General features: G+C 39.1%; 1 protein-coding gene across 1 annotated transcript in view; it reads right to left on the minus strand.

Moving 5' to 3' along the window:
• CFAP47 (cilia and flagella associated protein 47) overlaps positions 1–25,161 on the minus strand; it is a 610,902-nt gene that overhangs the window by 326,799 nt on the left and 258,942 nt on the right. Inside the window, exons 38-40 of the mRNA XM_040336504.1 lie at positions 18,892–19,042; positions 11,618–11,706; positions 8,033–8,119 (exon numbers count right to left, since the gene is read on the minus strand). Coding sequence (XP_040192438.1) covers positions 8,033–8,119; positions 11,618–11,706; positions 18,892–19,042 — 327 coding nt within the window. The remainder of the gene's footprint in view (positions 1–8,032; positions 8,120–11,617; positions 11,707–18,891; positions 19,043–25,161) is intronic.

The raw sequence follows: 25,161 nt of genomic DNA on the forward strand, positions 1-25,161 counted from the left end.
TCTGTATTTGCCATATAAATACAGTAATATGCCTAAAAACATTCAACTAATTTTGAAAAACATTTCCATTTGATTTTGCGTACAACACAATTTAAAGTGGACCTATACTCTTCAGGCAAGTGAAAGTATTACCCTATACACACCCAGCATGGAATCTCTCATGCAAGCTAAGCTCTTGCCCAAAGCCCACCCGACTTTAAGCAAGGCTCAGCAACAGCCCATCTCACAGGGATTGCTTAAATTAAGAGATAAATGGTCATTGATGTTTCTAGTCTTGATAATAATGATTGGGAAGTTGTGTGAGACTATCTATTCCAACAATTGGAACTGCCAGGGACCGACTCATACAATTTAAGATCATACACCGGTACTACCTTACTCTTTTTCAGCTGGGCGTAGAGATCTAAATGGCAGCTTCCTTCACATCTGAACTAGTAATTCTAGCTGTCACTAATATCCATATACCTCTGGACCGGAAAGTCTGTTTACTAGGTCTTGTGAACCCCTTTGGCCCACAGAAAAGCCACCAGAACCTTACTGGGTTTGCTACTTTATTATGCCAGGAAGGCAACTGTGATTCATCAGCAGTGCCCTGCCCCTCCAACTCTTGATAAGTGGAAGTCTTTGATAAATTCTGCTCTGCCATTTTACAAGAATGCTTAAAACAGCAGAGGCTACCCCAATTAATCTGACAAGGTCTCTCTGGGTAAGGAACTCTGAAACAGCGACCCAGGTCTGAATACATTGCTCACTGGTACTTTTCTCTATAATTAGCCATGTGATACCTTAGTTTCCTATTAGTAGACTTAACTACATTTTCTTTATAAAGGAAACTTCCATCTCGTATGTCTATTTATTTTTAATCACACCCTCTGTTGTTGAGTGACCGCATTGGTCCTTGAGATCCTGGTGGTATTATGTATGTTGGGGCCCAGGGCTATGGTTGGTATGGGTCCCTCTGGGGCATGGCATATTAATACTTACTATGTGGCAGTTATCAGGGTGGAGCACAATCTGTTTATTGGTAGTTGACTGGTTTGAACTGTGAGCTGTTGTTTTTGTGTTGTATTGTACTGTATTTTGTATTTTAGGTGATATTTTGATACTCAATCATCCTGTTCAAGTGATTAGATCTGCTAGAGACCATCTAAAAGGGTCTGATATGTATGTCCAAATAGGTGCATTACTAGCAATATGTAACTCTTGTTTTGTATGTCTCAACATCTTAAGCATCCAATGCAGAACTAATTTTCAATAAGCATACTGCACAAGGGACTAACATACACTGAACTTTAAATTGCCCTTAATGAGAGTATTCTATAAATATTGTAATTCTAATGATTTAGCCAGAACACTAGAGGTAATAAGGATTTGTACATAAATAGAATAAAAGACATACTTAAACCTTATTTAACCTGTAGCTCTACTTGAAAGTTTAATCACTTGATTCTAACACTTGCTGGGCAGGCTTGTGGCTAATTGTTGTTTCCTTACTTGCTGCATAGCCAGTTTTATTATTGATTTTGAACATTTCACTTTTACTCTGAATACATCAGAATATTAAAATTTTCATAACTCATACTGTTGCATTCCTTCACTAATAGTGTAGGTCAAAATTTGTAAAAATGCAAACCTTTATATAAAAAGAACAACATTCAATCTTCAGACCAGACCACACATTAGTCAAAACAATGCTGAAGCATAAACCCGCACACAATCACTATCCAATGAACAAACAAGCTGGACGCCTCTGAACTATATATAAGAGAATCTCCTCAGGTTCAGTTCACAAACAATTTAGCAAATGTTGCTCAAAGTTAGCAACAAACCCCATTAAAGTCCACAGGGAGGGGGATTATGTGATTAAAGTGATGGTAAAGTCTTGTTTTTTTTTTTAAATAAAAATAACAAACACTACTTACCTGCCCTGTCCTGTGGTTTTGCACAGAGCAGCCCAGATCCTCCTATTCTGTCCCTTTCTGTGCTCCTCCTGTTGAGTGCCCCAACAGCAAGCAGCTTGCTATGGGGGCACCTGAACCAAGTCACAGCTCTCTGTGTCCATTCAGACACAGAGCCGCGGCCCTGCCCCCTCTCTCTCCTGATTAGCTAACTGACTTTGACTGACAACAGCGTGAGCCAATGGCACCACCGCTGTGTCTCAGAAAGACAAGAAACGTATGGACATCGCTGGACAGAGATGGGGCTCAGCTAAGTATTAGGGGGGCCGAGGGGGCCTGCTGCACACCGAAGGATTTTTATCTTAATGCATCATGACTGGTTCCACAGTCCTCTTAGCCAACAAGTGGCTTTACGGCTTACTGATTGTGGCTTGCTGCTGTTACCATCTCCACTCAGTGCATGGGCATTTCCTACTGAGACATGTTTGTACTCACAAGCGCTATCTATTTGGAACAATGTTAGTGTGCATGTGGCTTTTTTATTAAAGTGAATTTTAATACTGCACTTAGTGGCACCCCCTTGTGTTTCCTGCTATTTACTCTAGAGATTTATTCCTGTCTCTTGGTGGAGCTTCCTTCTTTGTGCTAGAAGCTATTTAACCACTTCATTACCCAGCCATTGTAATATGACATCCACAGATGGGATCTCCCATCCTGGGTGGACGTCATATGACGGCCTGGGCTTTGTGGGGGGATATCTGAATGATGCCTGCAGCTAGAGGCATCATTCATATATTATTCTTTCGTGCCAGTGATTCTGTGCACGATAAGAATGATCATGGTGGCAGTTCCACCGCTTGATCATTCTTATAGGCGGCGAGAGGGGATATCCCCCGTCCCGCCGCCATCCGGTGGTTCGGCGGGCACTCCCGTGCCATCAGGGGTCCCGGAGAAAAAATCGTCCGGCGCTGGGTGGGAAGCATAGAGATGACTGGTGACCAGATGGTCACCAGTCATCTCTATGATCGTCAGAGGCCCAGGCGCGATGTGATGATTTTTAAGTACCAAAGTTTGGTGCCATTCCATGAGTGTGAGCAATTTTAAAGACATGTTAGGTATCTATTTACTTGGCGTAACATCATCTTTCATATTTTACAAAAAAATTGGGCTAACTTTACTGTTTTGTTATTTTTTTAATTCATGAAACCATTTTCTTTCCCAAAAAAAGGCGTTTGAAAAATGATTGCGCAAATACCGTGCAAAATAAAAAGTTGCAATGACCGTCATTTTATTCCCTAGGGTGTCTGCTAAAAAACATGTATAATGTTTGGGGGTTCTGAGTAATTTTCTAGCAAAAGAATTACAATTTGTACATGTAGGAGAGAAGTGCCAGAAAAGGCCCGGTATTGAGGTGGTATAAAAGCCCTGAATTGAAGTGGTTAAAGGGGTTGTAAAGTTAAAACAATTTTTCACTTAAATTAACATTTGAAAGGTGCTGATTAAGAAAAAATGAATGATTGCCATTATAAATCCTTATATACCTGTTTAAATAGAGCTTGTTTCTCATCCTCAGTCATTCCTGAATCTTTACTACCACTCATTTCCTGGTTTGCGGTGCGCGTGCATAATAAATACATCACAGCCTAATGGAAACTACACTTCCCATTAGGCTTAGCGGCATCCTGCATGTGCAGGGCCTTTTTTTTTTAAATCGCCGAACGATAATGAGTAAATTTCTCGTGGACACACGCCGCCACACTCCGCCCCTACCGCCCCTAGTATACACCCATTCCCGCTTCCCCAGCCTACACACATTTATGTCTCCCCAGTCTACACACATTCCCACCTCCCCAGCCGACTAAGCCACATTATAGAGACGCCCACTTATGCCCTGCCTCCCTGCCTGTGAATTGTAGACAGCCTCTTCACGCAGCTCACGCAGAGCTGTAGTCGTAGGGAGGGGGCGAGCACATTCAGCTTTCCACCATGCAAAACGGCTCAGATGCTGGTGGAAAGCAATATGAGGAGAGACAGGAAATTACTTTTTGAAAGCTGAATTACTCACATTTGGAGCGCAAATGGAAGGACGAGGTAAGTGACATTGTAATGCACTAGCTTACACCAATGAATTTAGGCAATAAAAACTAACCTTTAGTGTCCCTTTAACCACTTGCCGTCGCCGCACCGTCATAATACGTCCACAAGGTGGCTCTCCTAGGCGAGATCACGTATTATGACGTCCTACCTTTTAGCCGCCACTAGGGGCGCACGCGCGCGCCCCCCGCTCGCCCCCGACTCCCGTGCGTGTGCCCGGCGGGCGCGATCGCCGCCGGGCACACGCGATCGCTCGGTACAGAGCGGGGAACGGGAGCTGTGTGTGTAAACACACAGCTCTCGTTCCTGTCAGCAGGGGAAATGCTGATTTTCTGTTCATACACTGTATGAACCGAGGATCAGTGTTTCCCCTAGTGAGGCCACCCCCCCCCCACAGTAAGAACACACCCAGGCATACTTAACCCCTTCCCCGCCCCCTAGTGTTAACCCCTTCACTGCCAGTGGCATTTTTATAGTAATCTAATGCATTTTTATAGCACTGATCGCTATAAAAATGCCAATGGTCCCAAAAATGTGTCAAAAATGTTCGAAGTGTCCGCCATAATGTCGCAATACCGAAAAAAAAAATCGCTGATCGCTGCCATTACTAGTAAAAAAAATATTAATAAAAATGCCATAAAAATACCCCCTATTTTGTAAACGCTATAACTTTTGCGCAAACCAATCAATAAACGCTTATTGCGATTTTTTTTACGAAAAATATGTAGAAGAATATGTATCGGCCTAAACTGAGGAAAAAAAATGTTTTTTTATATATTTTTGGGGGATATTTATTACAGCAAAAAGTAAAAAATATTCATTTTTTTCAAAATTGTCGTTCTATTTTTGTTTATAGCGCAAAAAATAAAAAACGCAGAGGTGATCAAATACCACCAAAAGAAAGCTCTATTTGTGGGAAAAAAAGGACGCCAATTTTGTTTGGGAGCCACGTGGCACGACCGCGCAATTGTCTGTTAAAGCGACGCAGTCCCGAATCGCAAAAAGTACTCTGGTCTTTGGGCAGCAATATGGTCCGGGGGGTAAGTGGTTAAGGACTATTTTATTAGTTTTTGGAATTCCTTTCCCTTTACGATAAGAACTTTTTGGGAAATATTTACCTGGGTTGCAACATATTTTCTGGAATTGCTTGTGATTGAATTCTAGCCATTTGTAGGGCTAATAAGCAAGCTATTGTACCAATACCTTAATCAAAAGTACAGTAAAGCACATTGTGGTACAGTATCCCTTCTTATACAGAATTTCAAACTCTCCTTAACAGCAACACACTAACAATATCGCTTCTCCAAGCTCATCTTTTTTATAATAAGGGGAGTGGGTTAATCCTTCAGATTATTGAATCTTGTGACTCAGACGACCAGGGGAAAAGGCTAAGCACTGCATTATTGGCTGCAAACTTGCAAAGTTTTCAGGCAAAGGTTTGAAATTTGCGATCCTTTGGGATTCACCATGAATCTATGTTTGCGGTGAACCCAATGTCATTCTTAGTCTGAACCAATCCTGTTCAGAGTTTATTTTACAGAGCTTTAAGGAACATTCAACATACATTTCCATGCTTTTTGCTAATGAAATGTTTGTTTTTACTTTTTATTTCATCCTTCAGCCTCTTTGCAGCCACTTAATGACTACAAGCACTCGCTCAAGCAACTGTCATTGCTCAGGCTGGATTTTCTGACAACAGAATATACCTGTGCAATATGCATTGGCAGGGCTGGGTATAGTCTGCATTGGGAAAGCGTGCAACATAGTGACAATTTTTTAAAATATTTTATTGGCTCCTGCTGCTATCAATCTATCCAATGAGGACCCGAGCCAGCGGCTGGAGCTAAGTAAAAAGGGGGCTCTGCGGGCTGCTGCAGCACAGAAGGTTTTTCACCTTAATGCATAGAATGCATTAAGGTGAAAAACCTTGAGATTTTACAACTCCTTTAAGTTCATTCTCACCACCATTATTTCCCTTATACAAATCTAGCTGCACAGACAAAGGGGAGATTTACTAAAACTGGAGCATTCAGAATCTGGTACAGCTGTGCATGTTAGCCAATCAGCTTCTCACTTACAAGAAAAGGGACACAAGTCCATCTAGTTCAACCAGAAAACTTCCACTTGTTCAATTAAGCTTTAACAATAAAACCTGGAAGCCGATTGGTTTCTGTGCAGAGTTGCACCAGATTTTTAGTAAATCTCCCCCAAATGCTCATTGTTTTTTATGCAGAAGGGAGCCTGATTTTGCGCTTTCCAGCTTTAGTAAATAAGCCCCATTGTGTACTTAAAAGTCTGTATCTAGCCTTTTTATTAATAATACTTATTGTAATAATAAACACCCGTGATTGACTTAAACGTGAAGTGAACGCACTGAAAGTGCAAGAGACAGTCTTTAAAAATAATTTAGAACGTGGCCAAACAAAGCAAAGTTCATGTGTATAAGGATCCTGCGATCTTCAAATTTTTTCAAAAACTTCCACCACACCCGACAGTGCTCAGTGATTCCTCCCCCATCAAATGGACACTCACCGTATAGGTATGCCTCACACTCTCGTGTTTTGGCACAAAAAACCTTATCAGATGTAGTTGTTCCCGTCAATAAAGATGTAATCCAAATATGACATCCAATCAGTTCCACATATATGTCAGAGAGAGACAAAAGAAGTGCAAATAGTGTGATACCATCAAAGGTTTAATAGCACACCAAAATAAAACTTCAAACAGTGCACTCTTGTGACAAAATCTTGTAAAACAGCAGAATATCACATCAAGAAACTCCTTCAAACGTCAAAATGGTGAGAAGCGGTCACGGCGGACCCCCGATCAGCGAGAAAAAGTGAAACCAATTCTCCTACTCACGGTGCCATGGACTTCTGTCAGATGCAGCTGCACATCCACTTAAATAAAAAACTTCAAACGCACTCTGCATCCAAAAACGCAGCACTCACTAGTAAAATTAGACTGTATGGCAATACCCCGACATGTTTCGTTATAAAAACTTATTCATGGGACTCATGAATAAGTTTTTATAACGAAACATGTCGGGGTATTGCCATACAGTCTAATTTTACTAGTGAGTGCTGCGTTTTTGGATGCAGAGTGCGTTTGAAGTTTTTTATTTAAGTGGATGTGCAGCTGCATCTGACAGAAGTCCATGGCACCGTGAGTAGGAGAATTGGTTTCACTTTTTCTCGCTGATCGGGGGTCCGCCGTGACCGCTTCTCACCATTTTGACGTTTGAAGGAGTTTCTTGATGTGATATTCTGCTGTTTTACAAGATTTTGTTTGTGAGTGCACTGTTTGAAGTTTTATTTTGGTGTGCTATTAAACCTTTGATGGTATCACACTATTTGCACTTCTTTTGTCTCTCTCTGACATATATGTGGAACTGATTGGATGTCATATTTGGATTACATCTTTATTGACGGGAACAACTACATCTGATAAGGTTTTTTGTGCCAAAACACGAGAGTGTGAGGCATACCTATCCGGTGAGTGTCCATTTGATGGGGGAGGAATCACTGAGCACTGTCGGGTGTGGTGGAAGTTTTTGAAAAAATTTGAAGATCGCAGGATCCTTATACACATGAACTTTGCTTTGTTTGGCCACGTTCTAAATTATTTTTAAAGACTGTCTCTTGCACTTTCAGTGCGTTCACTTCACGTTTAAGTCAATCACGGGTGTTTATTATTACAGTCACAGTTTAGTGTTTATTTCTTAAACTGGATATATTTTGTTTATTATCACTGTATATCATTACATATGGGTTGTAGTAATGTATTTTATATAGTCAAATATGCACAGTTATTTGATAGCGCTGTTTTAATTTGTTGACACTCCTTAGAGAGTTTCATCATCTTACATTCTTTTTGTTCACTTATTATCTTCTAAACAGCAGCTAGGCATCATCCACTCCTCCATAGGCGCAACGGTGGGCGACTTTTTAGGGCGCATTCTATAGATCACCCATTGTTACAATAATACTTATTGCTCTATCATAGCAGTCAACTTACGATACATAGGTAATACACAGTACCTGCAATCATTTTCTTGCTTTAGCTTGGCAAATTCATCTTGGAAATCAGGAAAGGCTAAGTAGCTTGTAGATTCCACAAAAATCACTCTAATGGAAATAAAAATACATGTTTTTGATAAGGTAAGCAAAAGCTGCATCTGATTAATTTATATGTGAATAATTTTAACAAACTTTTTAAAGAAGGCAGATGATTTTTTATTTTGACAGCGCAAAGATTCTGATATTTAAAATGTTCAACTATTTTGAGTTTTAAGTTCACTGCTTACATATTTTAAGAAGCCATACTATCAGATAAGAGATTTTCAATTTTGTAGCTGTCAAATAGAGCTATAATGGTATAAAGCTTCAAGGGAAAATGGCAAAAAAATACATAATAATAATCAGATTAGTGGGTGTGTACATCATACCAGCACAAGCAAAATGTTAAAAAACTGTCTGTGTTATAGAATCGTTTGGTTGTTAAGAAAAAGCATTAGCATTAATATTTAGCTTGAGGCAAAGTTAAGTTTTTCAAAAGAGTCTTTGTGCTTTTTCAATTAGAACTGAAGCAGAAGGAAATCAATTAAATGTTCCTCTTATCTATACAGTTATTACAATGTTACAGTCCTGAAACAGAAAAATACATGGATATAATAAGTATACGTAACCCTAACTGCAACATGCACGGTATTGTGAGAAGTACTATAACATTAAATATTTTCATTACTACTCATTCCTACTTGATTTCTTAAACAGATTTTAAATGGCTCCAAATGAGCAATAACTGCTAATACAACATCCTGAAAAACACAGTTGATGTTTTAGAAGGAACATTTATGACTTCCTGGTTTCTGAAATACAAATAATGTTATGGTTCTACAGTTGTGATAAATGACTTAGGGACTTTTTGAGCCTCTTTTATTTTGAGCCTCATGTCTTTACCACAACTGTTCTCCAACTTTTTTTACCCTAGAGAAACCTTTGATATAATTTACAGGTCTCAGGGAACCCCTACTAAAACGAATTATTTTGGGGTCAGTGAAAATGCCCCTGACATTGGTGGTCAGTGGAAATAATTCCCCCCTACAGTCGTTGTCAGAATGACACCCTTACCCAGAACTGTACAGGCATCATTCGATAGGAAGTCAATAAGTCACAGCTTAAGGATGTCCTAGCAAGCTCTGGAGGAATCTAAGGGCTTAACAGAACCCTGGTTGAGAATGGAAGTTCTAACATAGTAATTTAAAAGGTAAAAAAGACTGTCTAACCCCATTGCCTCTGGCTTTCACCACTTTTTAAAGAGGTCTTGTGAATTCCTTTACATGGATACAGATTGGAGATACATTATATAGCCTGTATCTTCATGCTGGTAAGTGGTCACTGGTGTTTCTTGTCTCAGCATTTGTGTGCAGGCTAGCTTATGACTGGTCTTGATGATGTTTGTCTCAGCACCTTAGCACTGCAAGTTCATAAGAGCCATTGGTGATGTTTGTTTCAGAATCTTAATACTGGCAAGTTCATGAATGGTCCTTGGTAGTGTTTGTCTCAGCATGTTACTACTGGTAAGTTTATGACTGAACATTTGGTGATATTTGACTTAGCATCTTCATGCTGTCAAGTTCACAACTAGTCATTTGTAAATTTTGTCTCCACATCTTAGTGGTGACAAGTGTGCATCTGCTCATTGGTGATTTAAATAATAGACTCGTCATGCTGTCAAGTTTACAGCTAGTCATTGGTAAAGTTTGTCCCCACATCTTAGTGGTGACAAGTGGGTTGGTGATGTAAATAATAGACTCTTCATGATGGTAAGTGCACAGCTGGTATTTGGTAATGTTTGCTTCAACATCTTAGTGCTGACAAGTTAATAGCTGGTCAATGATGATTTCTATATCAGCTTCAATGCTGGGGAGCGTGCAGCGTGTTACTATAGATGTTAATCTTAGACTCCTAGTGCAGGAAATGCACTGATTGGTGATCTTGTCCTCAGAATCCCATTGTAGACAGCTGGTCACTGAAGACTGATGTCTCAGCATCTAACATAGCTACTCACTGGTGGCATATCATCATATAGCATTTAAAAAGTAACAGTGACAATATAAAATTACATATGCTGTTAAGCACAGCATAGAATCATACCACCTAAACGATTTATATATATATATATATATATATATATATATATATATATATATATATATATATATATACATATATATATATATATATATATATATATAAATATGGCACAAAATAAATAATTATACCACTTATCAATTATAAATTGAAAGATATAAATTATTGGTGTCATGCAGCTGGTAACAACTACTACTACTATTAGTAGTAGTGGAGGAGTAGTGGAGAGGAGTTTTAGAAGTAGGTTTTAGAAAGAGGGTTGAAAATTTGGTAGGTATAGTGTGATGCCTTAACATGTTGCACCAACAATATCATCATGTCAAACCTCTGCTAGTCATCAAACTGTTTGAATGGAAATTCACTCTAATGCCCTGTACACACGATCGGATCTTTGTCTGACCAAATTAACATCGGAATTCCGAGGGAATTTCATTGGAGGAAGAGAGAACGTGTTCTCTATGTAAACTCAGATGGAATTACTCCGATGGGGCATACACACGGTCGGAATTTCCAATGGAAAAAGTCAGTCTGACTTTTTCCATCGGAAAATCCGATCGTGTGTATGGGGCATTAGAATAACATATTAGGTTTTGTCAGACTGTTGGTACTATTTCTAACCTTACATTTTCCTTATATTACCTAAATTCCAACGTGTTATACATTATGCTGCCCTTCTATCCACCTTATAGTGATCTACATAACAATTTTATACATTATGCCAATTTCTAAAAAGCAGGAGGGGACTAAGAGCTTTGACATGAAGTCTGAGCCTCACCTGCCTTTGGCTGTTCTAGGCCCAGCCTGAACTGCATTTGGAACAGCTTTCCTATCCTATAAATTGCCCTTAAACATCATTGTGCCTTATTATCAGTGCTCTTGCAGCATGAGTGCAGAGGAAACAGTAGAATTTCAATTCAGGTGTTCTGTACAGTGCTTTGCAAAAAAAGTAGAGAAGCCTTTCTGAATCTTTTTTACCCCGGTGGAAACCTCAAAATAATCTTTCCGTCTCAGGGAACCCCTGCTGAAATCAATTAATCAGGGGCAGTAGGAAAAATTCTACTTACGGTGATGGTTATAGGAAGAATCCCCCCTTACAGAGGTGATCACAATGCCACCCTTAACCACTACTACAAAAATTATTGGTGTGAAGTCGCTGAGACTGCCAAGTGGCATTGAAGATGGAACTATCTAGGCACCATCAAAATGGAAGGTCAATCCAAGTAAAAAAAAAAGGGAGAGGAAAGGTCAGGTTACAATGCTGAGTTGTGCAAAAGCCTTTTACACCTACCCTTAGATTTTCTAAATATGTGTGACTAAATATGTTATTGTATTTGAATATCTGCTGTAGAGACAATGATACTGGAAAAAGGAAAGGTGTTGAAGTATACTGTACAATACTAAACAATATGTTGGAGCTTTAAATAAAAGTGATTTATTATTTATTTCACTGTGAAATTTTATACCACTCACCTGAATTTCCCTTTTCCCTTGTAAGGACTTTGAACAGACAAAACAAGGTTTTCCAGTTCATAGCATGGAGATTCCTGCTTCAACTGGACCTAATAATGCAGAAAAAAAAAAATACTGAATTGATGGTGATAATTATGTGAAAAGGTAAGGGGCTACAGTCTGACTGGTTTCTATTGGCAGCAACTTCATTTTTATTTTGCTTCAGATTTCATTGATCAACCCTTTTGTACAATTATTACCACACTGTAAAGTCTGGGGGCTAATACTTCTGCACTTCTATTTGCAAAACTTACTATATATTTTAAACATAGAAAAATAATTAAGACTTTAACAAACTGTTAATATCTAGGGGTTATCACTTTATGCTTTGAAAGCTATTTCCAAAGTAAATGTCATGTCGCTCTCCTTCCTGTCTCCTGTTAGATGCTACAATGACAGCTGCAGAAGGGCAGCCAAAGAATAACTGTCAAGATACTGAAATGAGAATAGTTAATCAATGACAAATAATGACTGCAACTTCCTCTTATGCTCAGACTCCCATTACCCTCTTGTAGTCTAAAAGATATAATGTATATTGAACTATTTACACAAGAATATTTAATTAAGATTCAGTAATTTTTATTTTAACCTTTGTGCTGTCACTTTTATAGTAGCTGTTAGCTGTCAAAGCAAATTTACTAAGACAGAGACAGTCAGAATCTGCAGTAGCTGTGCAGGACAACCAATCAGCTTCTGTTTTTCATTTTCAAAACGTAACCGAACAAGCTGAAGATAGAAGCTTGATTACTATGCACAGCTGCTCCAGATTCTGTCTGTTCCAGTTTTAGTAAATGCCTCCAATGTATTGAAATTCAAACACCAATAAATCTGTTGTTACAGTTTTTATTGGAGCCTGTAGGATACATTCCTTTTCACAGGAATAAAGAAGGGCTCTTACTTTTCATAATGACTACAGCTTTGAGAGAGAGGTAGGAATCCCAGCACAGAAATGTAAGATTTCCAGTATATATTAAATACACTGGAACTTTCAACCCATCGGCATCCCAAAAAATGTTTAATATCTCATATGGGTGAGCTCACACTTAAGACTGGATTTTTATGGTGCCCTGTGCAGTGGGTATTAAACCCCCTGTATACAGGTATGTTATCCAAGCCACTACAGTGGGGAATTAAAAAAGTGAGACCAACAGAATATTAGCAAGTTATACCATGCTATCAGACTAATGTAATGTCCTCACTGTGATGTTATGTTACTAGTATGATGTATTAATTATTATTCTGCCTAGGGCCCATGTAGCATTAATCCCACCCTACTATATCCTAAATCCAATAACTACGAGGTAATACAATTATTTCAGATGTATTGGTTGATAAAATACTAGCTCATTTACCTTTAGGATATATGTGCAACAGGTACAACATATTCATGTATGTGAGTGCAAGTGGTGATAAGTGAATAACTAAAGATTTCCCAGAACAATTCAAAAGCTTCATCAGATTAAAGGTAATGCATATGAGTTCTGTACATGCTGTATGGTCTAGGCTGAGAAAATAAAATTTAAAACAAAATATGTTTTGTCTTTGTAGTTAGTTAGGTATATATAAATATAATGATATTTTACTTTCTTCTTTTGCACTGATCTGATCATCTGATTTTTTTTCCTGTTTTCATGTGGTTCCTTTGCCTTTTTTGTTATAGAAAGCATGTTGTTTTACTACAAATAACTATCAACAGTAGATGGTCAGAGACTTGGGATGTGGTACATGAGACTGCTAGAGTTCACAAATATTACAGCTCTCTTACAAATCCATGCTTCCAAATCTTTGCACTCCATACATTTCTATTAAAAAAAAACTATTGTCTTAAAGTGTTCAAAGGGCTACACAATAAATGCCAAAGGGACACATGAAGCCCCCTGGCCACAGGTTGGGCACCAGAGCTTAATTGGTATCCATAACCAAGAACATAATTTATTTTACTGTAGCTTACCAAACCTTAGATGTAATGGCTTAATTTGTAAGAGTTTATTTTCCTTTTTATTCACCCAGCGATCCTATTAGTATCACGTTTTGCCTGACCTAGAGTTGCTACCTTCACCTGAATTATTGACTTGGCCCATATCTCCATAACTTAGGAGGAAGGAGTTTGTAGATAGCATAGAGAACTGGGAAGGCTAAATAAATTGTTTAGGCTTTTAGTTTAGTGCATGGATGCTCAACTTGTGGCCCTCCAGCTGTTGCAGAACTACAAGTTCCATCATGCCTCTGCCTTTGGGAGTCATGCTTGTAACTATCAGCCTTGCAATGCCTCATGGGACTTGAAGTTCCGCAACAGCTGGAGGGCCACAGGTTGAGCACCCATGGTTTAGTACAAGGGACGTTTAAATGGCACAAGCTTTTGACAGATTTAACGGGTATTTTTCTATACTTGCAAAAAATGTACGTAGCCTAAAAAAAGATAGCCAACTCAGCTTCTTCATCCTAGGGTTCATTTTTGGTCTAACTGAACCACAGGTAAATTTATAAATTGCATGATTCTTCCCTTAATGGTAAGCTCAATTTGAGGTTTCAAGGAAACAATTTGAGCTCCAAATTAGAAAGCATCTGCTTTACTGCCTTGTCAGTTGACCCACTGTATTTTGGTAAACTTTTTGTCTTATAAGGTTAATTTGTAAAACAAAGATTGCATATATATATAGACTGTACAGGGCACCAGTAATGGGTCTTGGACAATAGGTATATTTCTCCCTTATTTGGGTTGTGATCCCTGTAAAGGATGACCATAAGAGATATTTTTGGTACTCATACATGCAGGGTAAAGGGTTCTGGAATAGTCCAGTTGGAGAGGAGATAATCGATTGGCAGTTTTCTCAGGATTGGTAAGTCATCATTTTTGGACCCTGGAATCGGAGGCTCTGAGAAACGTTTAGTGGGAATAGCCTGATTACAAGGACCCTGATTACAGGCTCATTGTCCCCTGCAGGAGGAACCAATGGAATGTGGGGTGACACGGAGGATGTCCTTATATACCCAAAGGGTCTGTGGTGCTCACCTAGATCTGGCTGAGGGACAGTTTGAATATGACCATATGGGGAAGCAACCTAATGCCTGTGCACTACTGGACTCCGCTAGTATGGTAACCCTTGTCTATGAAAATAGTTGGACTCTTGCGCTATCTAAGCTGAACACTGGGGGGCACTGCTGCAGTCACCTAATAGTCTGCCTTAAACAGAAAAAGTGCGAATATGGATAAGTGATGGTGAAGCGCTGTGAACAATTAGTTATACCAGGGAACTATAAACAAAAACCTATAAGCTGGGTAAGTAGGCCCTGATAAAAAAGGGTAATTGAATAGTTAAATAAAGTGAATACTAAAAGAAAGAGGAGGTGAATACAGCAACCGGAAATATGTACTAAGTGACACAGGTGTGACAGGCTGTATATAACAACTACACAGTAATATAGGTTAATACATAAAAAGTGAAAAAAACATTAGCTTACACAGGCTAAGATAGCTATGCTGTAAGTTCTGAAATGGGTAACAGACACAGCACAGCACAACACACGTGTATCTAAAGTCTCTTAAAATGGTGATACCGAAACCCAAAAAATGAAAAAAGTGTCCAGTGTTTATAAATAAACAGACTTCGGTGCGCACACCTCTTGTGGTACTAGATGCTCACCTCAGAGCTATAGCACGGATAGCTCCTAGTACCATGGATGTCTCCTCAAAGGTGCAGCCACACTGGTTAAGGCTGAGAGAGAGGGGGGGATGATTTGGTCCTCATCAAGTGTTCATATATATATGTAAGAAGAAATATAAGGCATAATAGCATAATCCTGTGGAAGAAGTTTGGAACTGATATATCACATATGCACGCACTGACATTGAGGCCATGGATAGTGGACCTATCTCCACGAACACCGAGTTCGTATCCTGATCTTGTATGCTGGAGGGTCACTAAATAGTATGGCAGCACTCACTTCCTCTATACCTTCCACCTCTCTTGACTCGTGGTGTCAGCAAAAACTCAGAGAGTGTGGGATGGAAGAGAAAAGAGGGGGGCCCATAGTGCAGTATCTTGGTAAAATTTAAATTTTTATGTGTGCATATATCAATTCCAAACTTCTTCCACAGGATTATGCTATTATGCCTTATATTTCTTCTTACATATATATATGAACACTTGATGAGGACCAAATCATCCCCCCCCTCTCTCTCAGCCTTAACCAGAGACATCCATGGTACTAGGAGCTATCCGTGCTATAGCTCTGAGGTGAGCATCTAGTACCACAAGAGGTGTGCGCACCGAAGTCTGTTTATTTATAAACACTGGACACTTTTTGCATTTTTGGGGTTTCGGTATCACCACTTTAAGAGACTTTAGATACACGTGTGTTGTGCTATGCTGTGTCTGTTACCCATTTCAGAACTTACAGTATAGCTATCTTAGCCTGTGTGAGCTATTGTTTTTTTCACTTTTTATGTATTAAACTATATTACTGTGTAGTTGTTATATACAGCCTGTCACACCTGTGTCACTTAGTACATATTTCAGGTTGCTGTATTCACCTCCTCTTTCTTTTAGTATTCACTTTATTTAACTATTCACTTACCCGTTTTTATCAGGGCCTACTTACCCAGCTTATGGGTTTTTGTTTATAGTTCCCTGGTATAACTAATTGTTCACAGCGCTTCACCATCACTTATCCATAACCCTTGTCTATACTGAGGTAGCTGGGAGAGTTGGTCCTATACATAAGACCCTATGGGGACACTAGAGAGAGTACCCACTGGTATCAGTGACAATAACCACTGTGTATGGAATGGTTACTTAAGAGGTTGGGGTATTACCCAACTTAATCTATGATATCATAATAGAATGGTGTATGTCTTTGTGGAACTATGGGACTATGTGAGCAGAGGACTGCCTGGATGGGGTGATCATTCTGTTGCATTTGAAGAGCTGGACATTGTGACTCTAGAAAATGCTGACATTGTGGCACCTGTGGTAGACAGGCCAGGGAGACCCTGAGGGGGGATATCTCCTCTTATGTAGGTTGGCTGAAGAGGATGTAAAGGAACTTCCTTACTCCAGGTTGTGTGTGAGGAGGACAACGAGTCTAATCTCATGCATCCTGAACTGAAAGTGTCAAGCAGTGCATTTGGTGACACTCAAATGCAAGACCCCACATTAAAAAATGCCAGAGAGCAAGTTACAGTGGTTAATGGAGTATCACAAGTGCCTGCAGCCAAAAAAAGCTTTCCACACTTTGAGATCTATAGTGATTTGCTATACTGAGTCACAGAAGTCCGAGGTTAGGTGGTCAACCAGTTATTGGTCCCCCAGCCTTTTAGACACATGGCACTCGACTTGGCTCACAATGATACATTGGGAGGTCACCTGGGGGCAGAGAAAACCGAGGCATGGATACAATATTGGTTCTGCTGGCCTGGAGTTATTGCTGATGTAAAATATATTGTTGTTAATGTCTCACTTGTCAGCTAACTGCTTCAGTGTTGCATTTTAGGAACCCCTTGGTACCTCTGCAAATTATCGAGGTACCATTTGAACCTGTTGCAATGGATCTGGTGGACCTCATGGTTAAATCTGCTCAGGGACACCAATACATCCTGGTCGATTAAACAACAAAGTATTCAAAGGCAGTCCCTCTGAGGAAACCCTCCTCCAAAGCAATTGCTCAAAAGTTGTTTACCATGTTCTCATTCCCTAAGGAGATCTTGTTGGACCAAGGCACAAAGTTCATGCTAAAGGTGATGCAAGTTGTTCCAGAATAAACAATTGCGTACGTCAGTCAATTACCCACAGATAGATGGGCTGGTTGAAAGGTTTAATAAGACACTAAATTCTTTGCTCAAGAGGGAGGTGCAAAAAGATGGAAAGTAACTGCCTACTCCCAGCACTCATGTTTACCATGAGAGAGGTACCTAAGGCATCCACCAGGGTTTCAATACAGAGAGAGAGGGCCTTGCCATTGATTACACGGACTTTGGTGTGAAAAGGGTTAACCCATCTGCAAGGGAGGCTTCAAAGGGAGCAGGAAATAGTCTTCACCTGTCTATGAGGTGGAATAGTCTGTAGCTGTAAATGTAGGCTGTCTGGCAACTCAGACTCTGTTAGCTGAGTTCTTGCAACATTTTCTGTACCCCAAAACATAGGGAAACTCTAAACCCAAGTGTGGGACTGGTATACTGTTGGTGAGCCATTTTGTGGTCTTAATTATACCAGGATTATGGCCTTTGACTTTTGCTTAAAAACATTTTTTTTTCGTTTACTTGTTTTAGGAGATCAATAAAGACTATTTACTCGGCTGGCTGGTGATCTTGGACTCTCCATGTTCAAAAAGCAAAAAGATGAAAAAATCAATAGTTTAAAAAATGATAAACACAATTTTTTTAAAAATGAAATTGACCCAAAATCATTATACTTTCCCTTTATGGGCTATTTCTATTTTATTCTTTAATTTCCCAAAACTCAACTATGTGACATCCATCAGTGCCGCCTACCAGTGCCCATCAGTGCCGCCTACCAGTGCCCATCTTCAGTGCCCGTCAGTGCCACCTCATTGGTGCCACCTCATCGGTGCTGTCTTATCAGTGCCCATCAGTGAAGGATAAAACATACTTATTTACAACATTTTATAACAGAAACAAAAGAAAAACTTGTATTTATTTTTAAAATTTTCAGTCTTTTTTTTATTTGTTTAGCAAAAAATTAAAATCGCAGAGGTGATCAAATACCACCAAAAGAAAGATCTATTTGTGGGAACAAAATGATAAAAATTATATTTGGTTAAAGTGTAGCATGACTGCGCAATTGTCATTTAAACAGTGACAGCGCTGAAAATTGGCTTGGGCAGGAAGGGGGTTTAAGTGCCTGGTTTTGAAGTGGTTAAAGAACATAATACATCTTTGCAGCAGGACATGCATTTTCATAAACAGCCTGTCATTCATATGTTTTGATGCTGGTCCACATTACATCCCAATAAAAAAAAATGATGTTTTGAGGTAGATCATGGCTCATCATCCCAGATTAACTGTCTACTGTATTCTGTTATTTTAGACTGGGAGTTGCCTTATCTTTTTTTCCCATTCTTTTTGTATATTTGAAACTGATGATTAATGTACTTTTGTGCTATTGTTAGCTTTGCGATTAAACAAAATCAATACAAATATTAAAGGAAAAAAGAAAAAAGACTGTAACTCCATTTAGACAATACTTGCTATGGAGAGCATTCGTATTAATACTTACAGTGGGCACTAAATCAGTCAGCCTTGACTGGAGAGAGAAAGCCACCGTGGTCCCACCTGCTCCATTGGCTGGTCTTGTTACTAATAACAGAGTGGCTTCAGCAGAGTGCAAGAAACGACTTTGATAGTCTACAGTTATATCCACTTGGCTTCTGTAAAAAAAAGTATACAATAATTGTTTAATAATTTCATCATATACCTAAACAAGTACTCCCATATTTCTTTCTTTATGAGTTGTTTCAAGAGAATGAAATATTGCATATTGATATTTTATGTTCCTCTTTTGTGCCAACAAGTAGTATAACCATAGAAGCAATTAAAAGATTACCCATTTTAATAAATAACAATTTGGCTGAAAGAAGCCAGTTGATAACAGAACTCAGTAGCAGAAGCTGAATGAGTCAGAGGGATGATTTATCAGACAGCTTAGCCCCAGGTTTAAATTGGAGAAATACTGGCCTCAAGGCAGGTTATTTCTGCTGAGCTCTGCAGATCCGTTGTGCCACCTCACTTAATACTTTATCTCATGACATTTAAATGCAATGAACATGTTTTCAATTTAACAGGTCTCTGTATTTTTAATGTGGAACAATGTCTCAGTTAGATGTACCTCAATTGACTTTTTGCAAAGTAAGCTGCCCAAACAATATTAAATACAGCATGTGCATGCAGTCTGTTTCAGTTACCTTTTAGAATGTCTTAGGAGTAGAAATATATTGTACTTGTAATATTCACATACAGACTCAAGCCTGTCAAAATGATGGGACAGAAATAGCAGATAAACAGAAACAAGTCTCCTGCGCTCTGGTATTTTCAGGAAGTGCTATGGGGTGGTGCAGTTCAATTAAAAGTTATCTTCTATAGTCTTGCAGCCCTCCTCAGAATCGTGGGAATTCATAAAACTATAAAAGAGAAAAAAGAGCGGAGGGCGCACCGACCTAGTGTGATACTGATAAAATAGATTTATTCAAATATTAAAATCAATAGTTATACTCACAAATTGGAGTTAAAAACAGGCTCTGAAGAAAGGGGTACGCCCCTGAAACGCGTCAGCTGTAACATTGACTGTTGGTTCAAACGATTACCGTGTTCCACTAATGTTGCTGGACATCTGCTGCAATAATTTTAAAATCCTGTTTTTTAACTCCAATTTTTGAGTATAACTATTGATTTTAATATTTGAATAAATCTATTTATCAGTATCACACTAGGTCGGTGAGCCCTCCGCTCTTTTTTTTCTTAAAATGATGGGACAACCTTGACCAATAGTAAGGCACAACACCAACTTTTTATCCAATATTGGTGTTTCCACAAAGAATTCTGGGTTTTATTTTTTTTGCAGTATGCTTCCAGCCCCAGGTTGGCAAAGAGCCACCTGTCAAATATATGTTGGTTGTTGTACTGGCATAATTTATAGGAAGCCACAAAAAGTAATCTTTGTCCTACTGTAACCTATGAAAAATGATTTAATCAGCTTCCCATTCATACAATATACAATATGTTAATAAAGTGATTGTTACTGTGGCATCATAGGCTTCTCTCCATACATATGTAGCACTCACCCCTGAAGACCACTGAGAATATGCCCATGCCCACTAGCCACCAATCACAAGCATAGTCTCATGCACCACGAACAATAATGCCTCAGTCTAGGGGATGTCTTATTCCTATTTATTGCTGAAGAACTTGAACAGGAGAGGGGTTAAGAGTCACAGGATATTCCAAAACAATAATATTAATCAATGGGAGGACAAGCTTCTCAGTATAAATCCTTACAAAAGCAGGCACACAGTCCCAAATCAGGTCTTACAGTCCCAAATCAGGTCTTAATCACAATGTCCCAGGATCTGTCTGCCACACAGCATCTGAAGGTAGATCCTCATTGAGGGAGGTAAAAGGTCCTTCTTCAAACCAGAGCTTCCGCTCTCCAGCATAATCCATTGGCTGGCTCCACTGCCTCATGCACCGTCCTGTCCCCTCCCCTATGCATGTCGATACCGGGGTTAACTCGTATCTTCCCGAGGAAGATACGAGTTAATCCTGGTATCGAAACGCGTAGGGTAGAGGACCGATGCAGGAGGCAGTGGAGCATTCTCAGCTAAAGGAAAGGACACATTATTTCAGCAGTATCCCTGAGCGTGTAAAGAGTGGTGCACTGTTGCACCCACAACATGTGAGTACTCCACAGTAGGGGCTAAGTTTTATTTACAAAATACATTTTTAAACGACATCACACTATCAAGTTTTTTTCATCATACACATTGGGAACACGTTACCAGCCCAGGATGCAAACATAATCACTGAACCCAGAGGAGGTTCATATGCGTATTCTGACCAGGCTTAATTGCAGGGTCACACGCTCTAAGGTGAGCGCATATACAGAAGGGGGAGCACCAGAGTGGACACAAGGACACGTTTTGCTATCACCAGTTGCTTTGGATTTTTTTGAACTGTGAAAGGACTGTATATATTATGCATGTCAGTTTGTGAATCAAGCAAAATAGCACTTTGCACATAGCACTTTTGTAGTGCATGGGAACACGTTTGTGAATATTTTGAGCACAATTATATTGGATGTATTTTATGACAGATGCTGTTATTTGAGCATTAAAACATACCATTTTTATTTGTCGCACCCCTAATGTGGACTTGAAATTCCTGAAAAAAAAATTGTATTACTTACCGTTTTGGTGTCTTGCCCGGCGTCCTTGTCCGGTCCGACGTCCATCTGTGCCTTCGTGGTGTCCTCCCCGCTTCTCCTGCGCTGGTCTCTGAGCCGATCACTGCTTCCCACGCTGTGTTTAAACACCGCCGCCGCCACTGACATATACCGAGCGCAGCACACTCGGGCACGCTCGGCTCCTCTTGGCCTCTCTCGCATAACCGCAAGGGGAGCCAAGCATGGCCGAGTGTACCCGAGTGCACTGCGCTCGGTATATGTCAGCGGCCGCGTTCAAGCACAGAGCGGGAAGCGAGTATAGGCCTATATCGCGCACCCACGATTTTGCCCTGATTTTAAGGGCAAAAAAGTGCGTGGTATACACCGATAAATACGGTAATTAATAGTTCACATTCTGCACTATAATTGAGCACAGAGTTACACTAATTTGAGTTAGTGGTGTCATTATATTATTTCTTATGTGGTTTTCTACAGACATAGAGGGTTATTTACGAAAGGCAAATCCACTTTGCACTACAGGTGCAAACTACAAGTGCAAAGTGCACTTGGATGTGCAGTCGCTGTAAATCTGAGGGGTAGATCGGAAATAAGGGGAAGCTCTGCTGATTTTATTATCCAATCATGTGCAAGTTAAAATGCTGTTTTTTATTTTCCTTGCATGTCCCACTCGGATCTACAGTGACTGCACTTCCAAGTGCACTTTCAGTGCAATTTCAAGTGCACTTTGCAAAGTAGTGTAGTGCAAAGTGGATTTGCCTTTAGTAATGAACCCCCATAGTCTAGCGTGTGTATATATGTGTAAAAGACACTTAGGGTTGGTTCACACTGGTGCGTTTTGACATGCGATTTGGCATGTCAAATGCAGCATGTCTGCGGCACTGCACCGATTTCAAAAAATTTCAAAAAGTAGTTTCTGTTCTACTTTTTGCGATTTCGGCACACGATTTACATTGACATCTGTGCAGAAACCTGCACAGATGTCTCTATAATCGCGGCTGAAATCGGGACTGCCAGCGGGAGTGAGATAATAAATAATTGTATTTATTCTACTGCTAATTTCAGCAATCTCCAGGTTGCTGCCATAGCAGTAACTCATATTGCAGTTGTCCTCTTAATGAGATTGCAGCTGATTGTGTATATTACAGGCTGGTCCATAGATAAGCCAACATAAGCACACTAACAGATTCCTAAAATGTAATGGCTAACTAGATGTAAACCAGTTGAACAACAATAAACAGAACATCTTGAATCCTCAAAGACATAACTTTGTTTATGTCAGTACATACAGTAGCAACCATAAAATATACTAGTACTATTTGAAAAAATATAAAATATGCACAATGCTAATTAGGACTGAATTGGATCATTTCTGTACTTTGCATGCAAAACTTTTTTGTGGTGAGCTTTTTCCCACCCTAGTTTGATTGGTTCATTAATAAATCAAAATTGCCCTAAGGAATTAGAAACAACTGTCAAATAGGCTACTAAGGAATAAACCATTAACACATAGAAATGTTTTACATTGCTGTTGTTACAAAAGCACTATAATAAGTTTGTATGTTGTATGTATATTATTTTCTAAATGTTGTTTGATCATCATAAACACCAGTCAGAGGAAGCAGCCATTGAAGTAATGGGTTCCATATGATGCAAACTGAAAGAAAATATTAATAGGGCACGTGATGCAATTGCTAATGTCCACTATAAAGCCTCATACACACAATTGGATTTTACAATAATTGTCTGATGGACGTGTTGTGTCGGATAATCTGACGTGTGCATGCTCCATCAGACAATTGTTGGCAGAATAAACGACAACAAATGTTGGCTGTTCATGCTCACCAACTGTCTGACAATAAATCTGTTACGTCGGATTATTCGATCGTGTCCAGCAGACTAAAATCCGAAGTACAAACATGCATGCTCCGAACCAATGCTAACCATCAGACAACATTAGCATAAGTTGCCCAAAGGGTGGCGCTAAAAAGGCAGAAAAACCACATAGTTTTGTGAATGTTGGCTGAAAATGTTGGGCCGTGTATATGGAGAACTAGTTTGCGGCCAACGCCCTTTGAACCAGAATCCACGGTTTGGTCTGACGGATATCCGATCGTGTGTACGAGGCTTAAGTTTGAAAATCATGGGCAGCCTGACTGCAAGGTGCTGAGTCTGTGAGAACAATGAAAGCATTTACAGATATTTGTGACATTTCAGAAGCTTATTAGATAACTTTTAATGTTCTGGAACTGAGAATGGCACTGTCTTGGACGAAAGTTAAATTGAAGTCTGCTTATGCTATTTTAAGGCACTTTAGGAAGTCCACAGTAATTTTTCTTTACCCAGAATTCTAAACATATACTGCACAGTAGGCTGCAGAGAATTCTAAACATATACTGTGCAGTAGGCTGCATTTACGTACATTGCAAGTTTAATGACAAATAGCGTATAATATATCAGGTTTTCTAGACATACCTAAACATTTTCCTTCATTTGTTAGCATTCAGTTTAAATAAAACTATATATATATGCTCCAGCTAAATATGTTTTTGGTGGCATTTAATTATAATATCTCTGTATGATGTTGTCATTAATTTAGCATAGCTCCCCAAAGGGATCTGGCCCAGCTGTTACCCAAGATACTTACATGTACACTAAAAACATATGGAAAATATTGTTAGCTACTACAAAATAAATGTAATGTCAAATATCAGATTTGTTTAACAATGACAAACGTGTGGAATATTGGAACATAAAGACATGCCATGCATTGATTTCTTCATTTCCAGAAGAGGCACAGTAAATTTTGTCTTGCACTATAAAGCCTCCATGGCTTGCAGAGAAATTGGAATAAGGTAAGCTATAGAGCTCGAAAAGTCATTACCGTTTCAGCAGTAGTATTGAACTGATGAGCTCAGTCCCATGAGAGATAAACATTAAAAAAGGTGGAAGGAAGACTTAAAAGCATTCAAGTTTGTGACCTCTACTCCAAGAAACCTTGCCATGAATGTCACGAATAATCACTAAAATCGTAAATTGGTTTGTATCTTTCTTTTTTTTTGGCACTATTTTGAACTTGAGATTCTTTGGGGAAAAAACTGTTTACATGTTGACTCTTACCTTGTAAAGCAGTAAAATAATAAATATGTTTTCAAGATTTAAAAGGAAATTCCAAGATAACCTTATATGTGCATAATCACCACCTATGTTTGCTCTAGATAATGTAGAAACTATGGGTTTTACATAATCCATAATGATACATTTACAGAATCAGACCAACAGATCAACTATTTCAGGCACACCGTGTGATGACTGTATGACTTGTATAAAAATCTATTAAAAAATGGTTTATTTTTTTTTTATTACATAAATATGCAAATGTGGCTGTGCCAAGTCCTGGTTTAAAAGTTCACCATTTTTCTAGTGCCTCTAGAATATCTATTAATTAGTAACTATTAGCCTAGCAAGAGTTGTACATGAACAGCACAGCAACTATTGAACATACAGTATAACAAACTGCAAGAGCTGGTCAAACTCTTGCTGGTAATAATGTCTTAAGCCCTGTACACACAATCGGATATCTGATGGAATCTA

This window comes from Rana temporaria, chromosome 2 (assembly GCF_905171775.1).
Source record: "Rana temporaria chromosome 2, aRanTem1.1, whole genome shotgun sequence".
NCBI classification, from domain to species: Eukaryota; Metazoa; Chordata; class Amphibia; order Anura; family Ranidae; genus Rana; species Rana temporaria.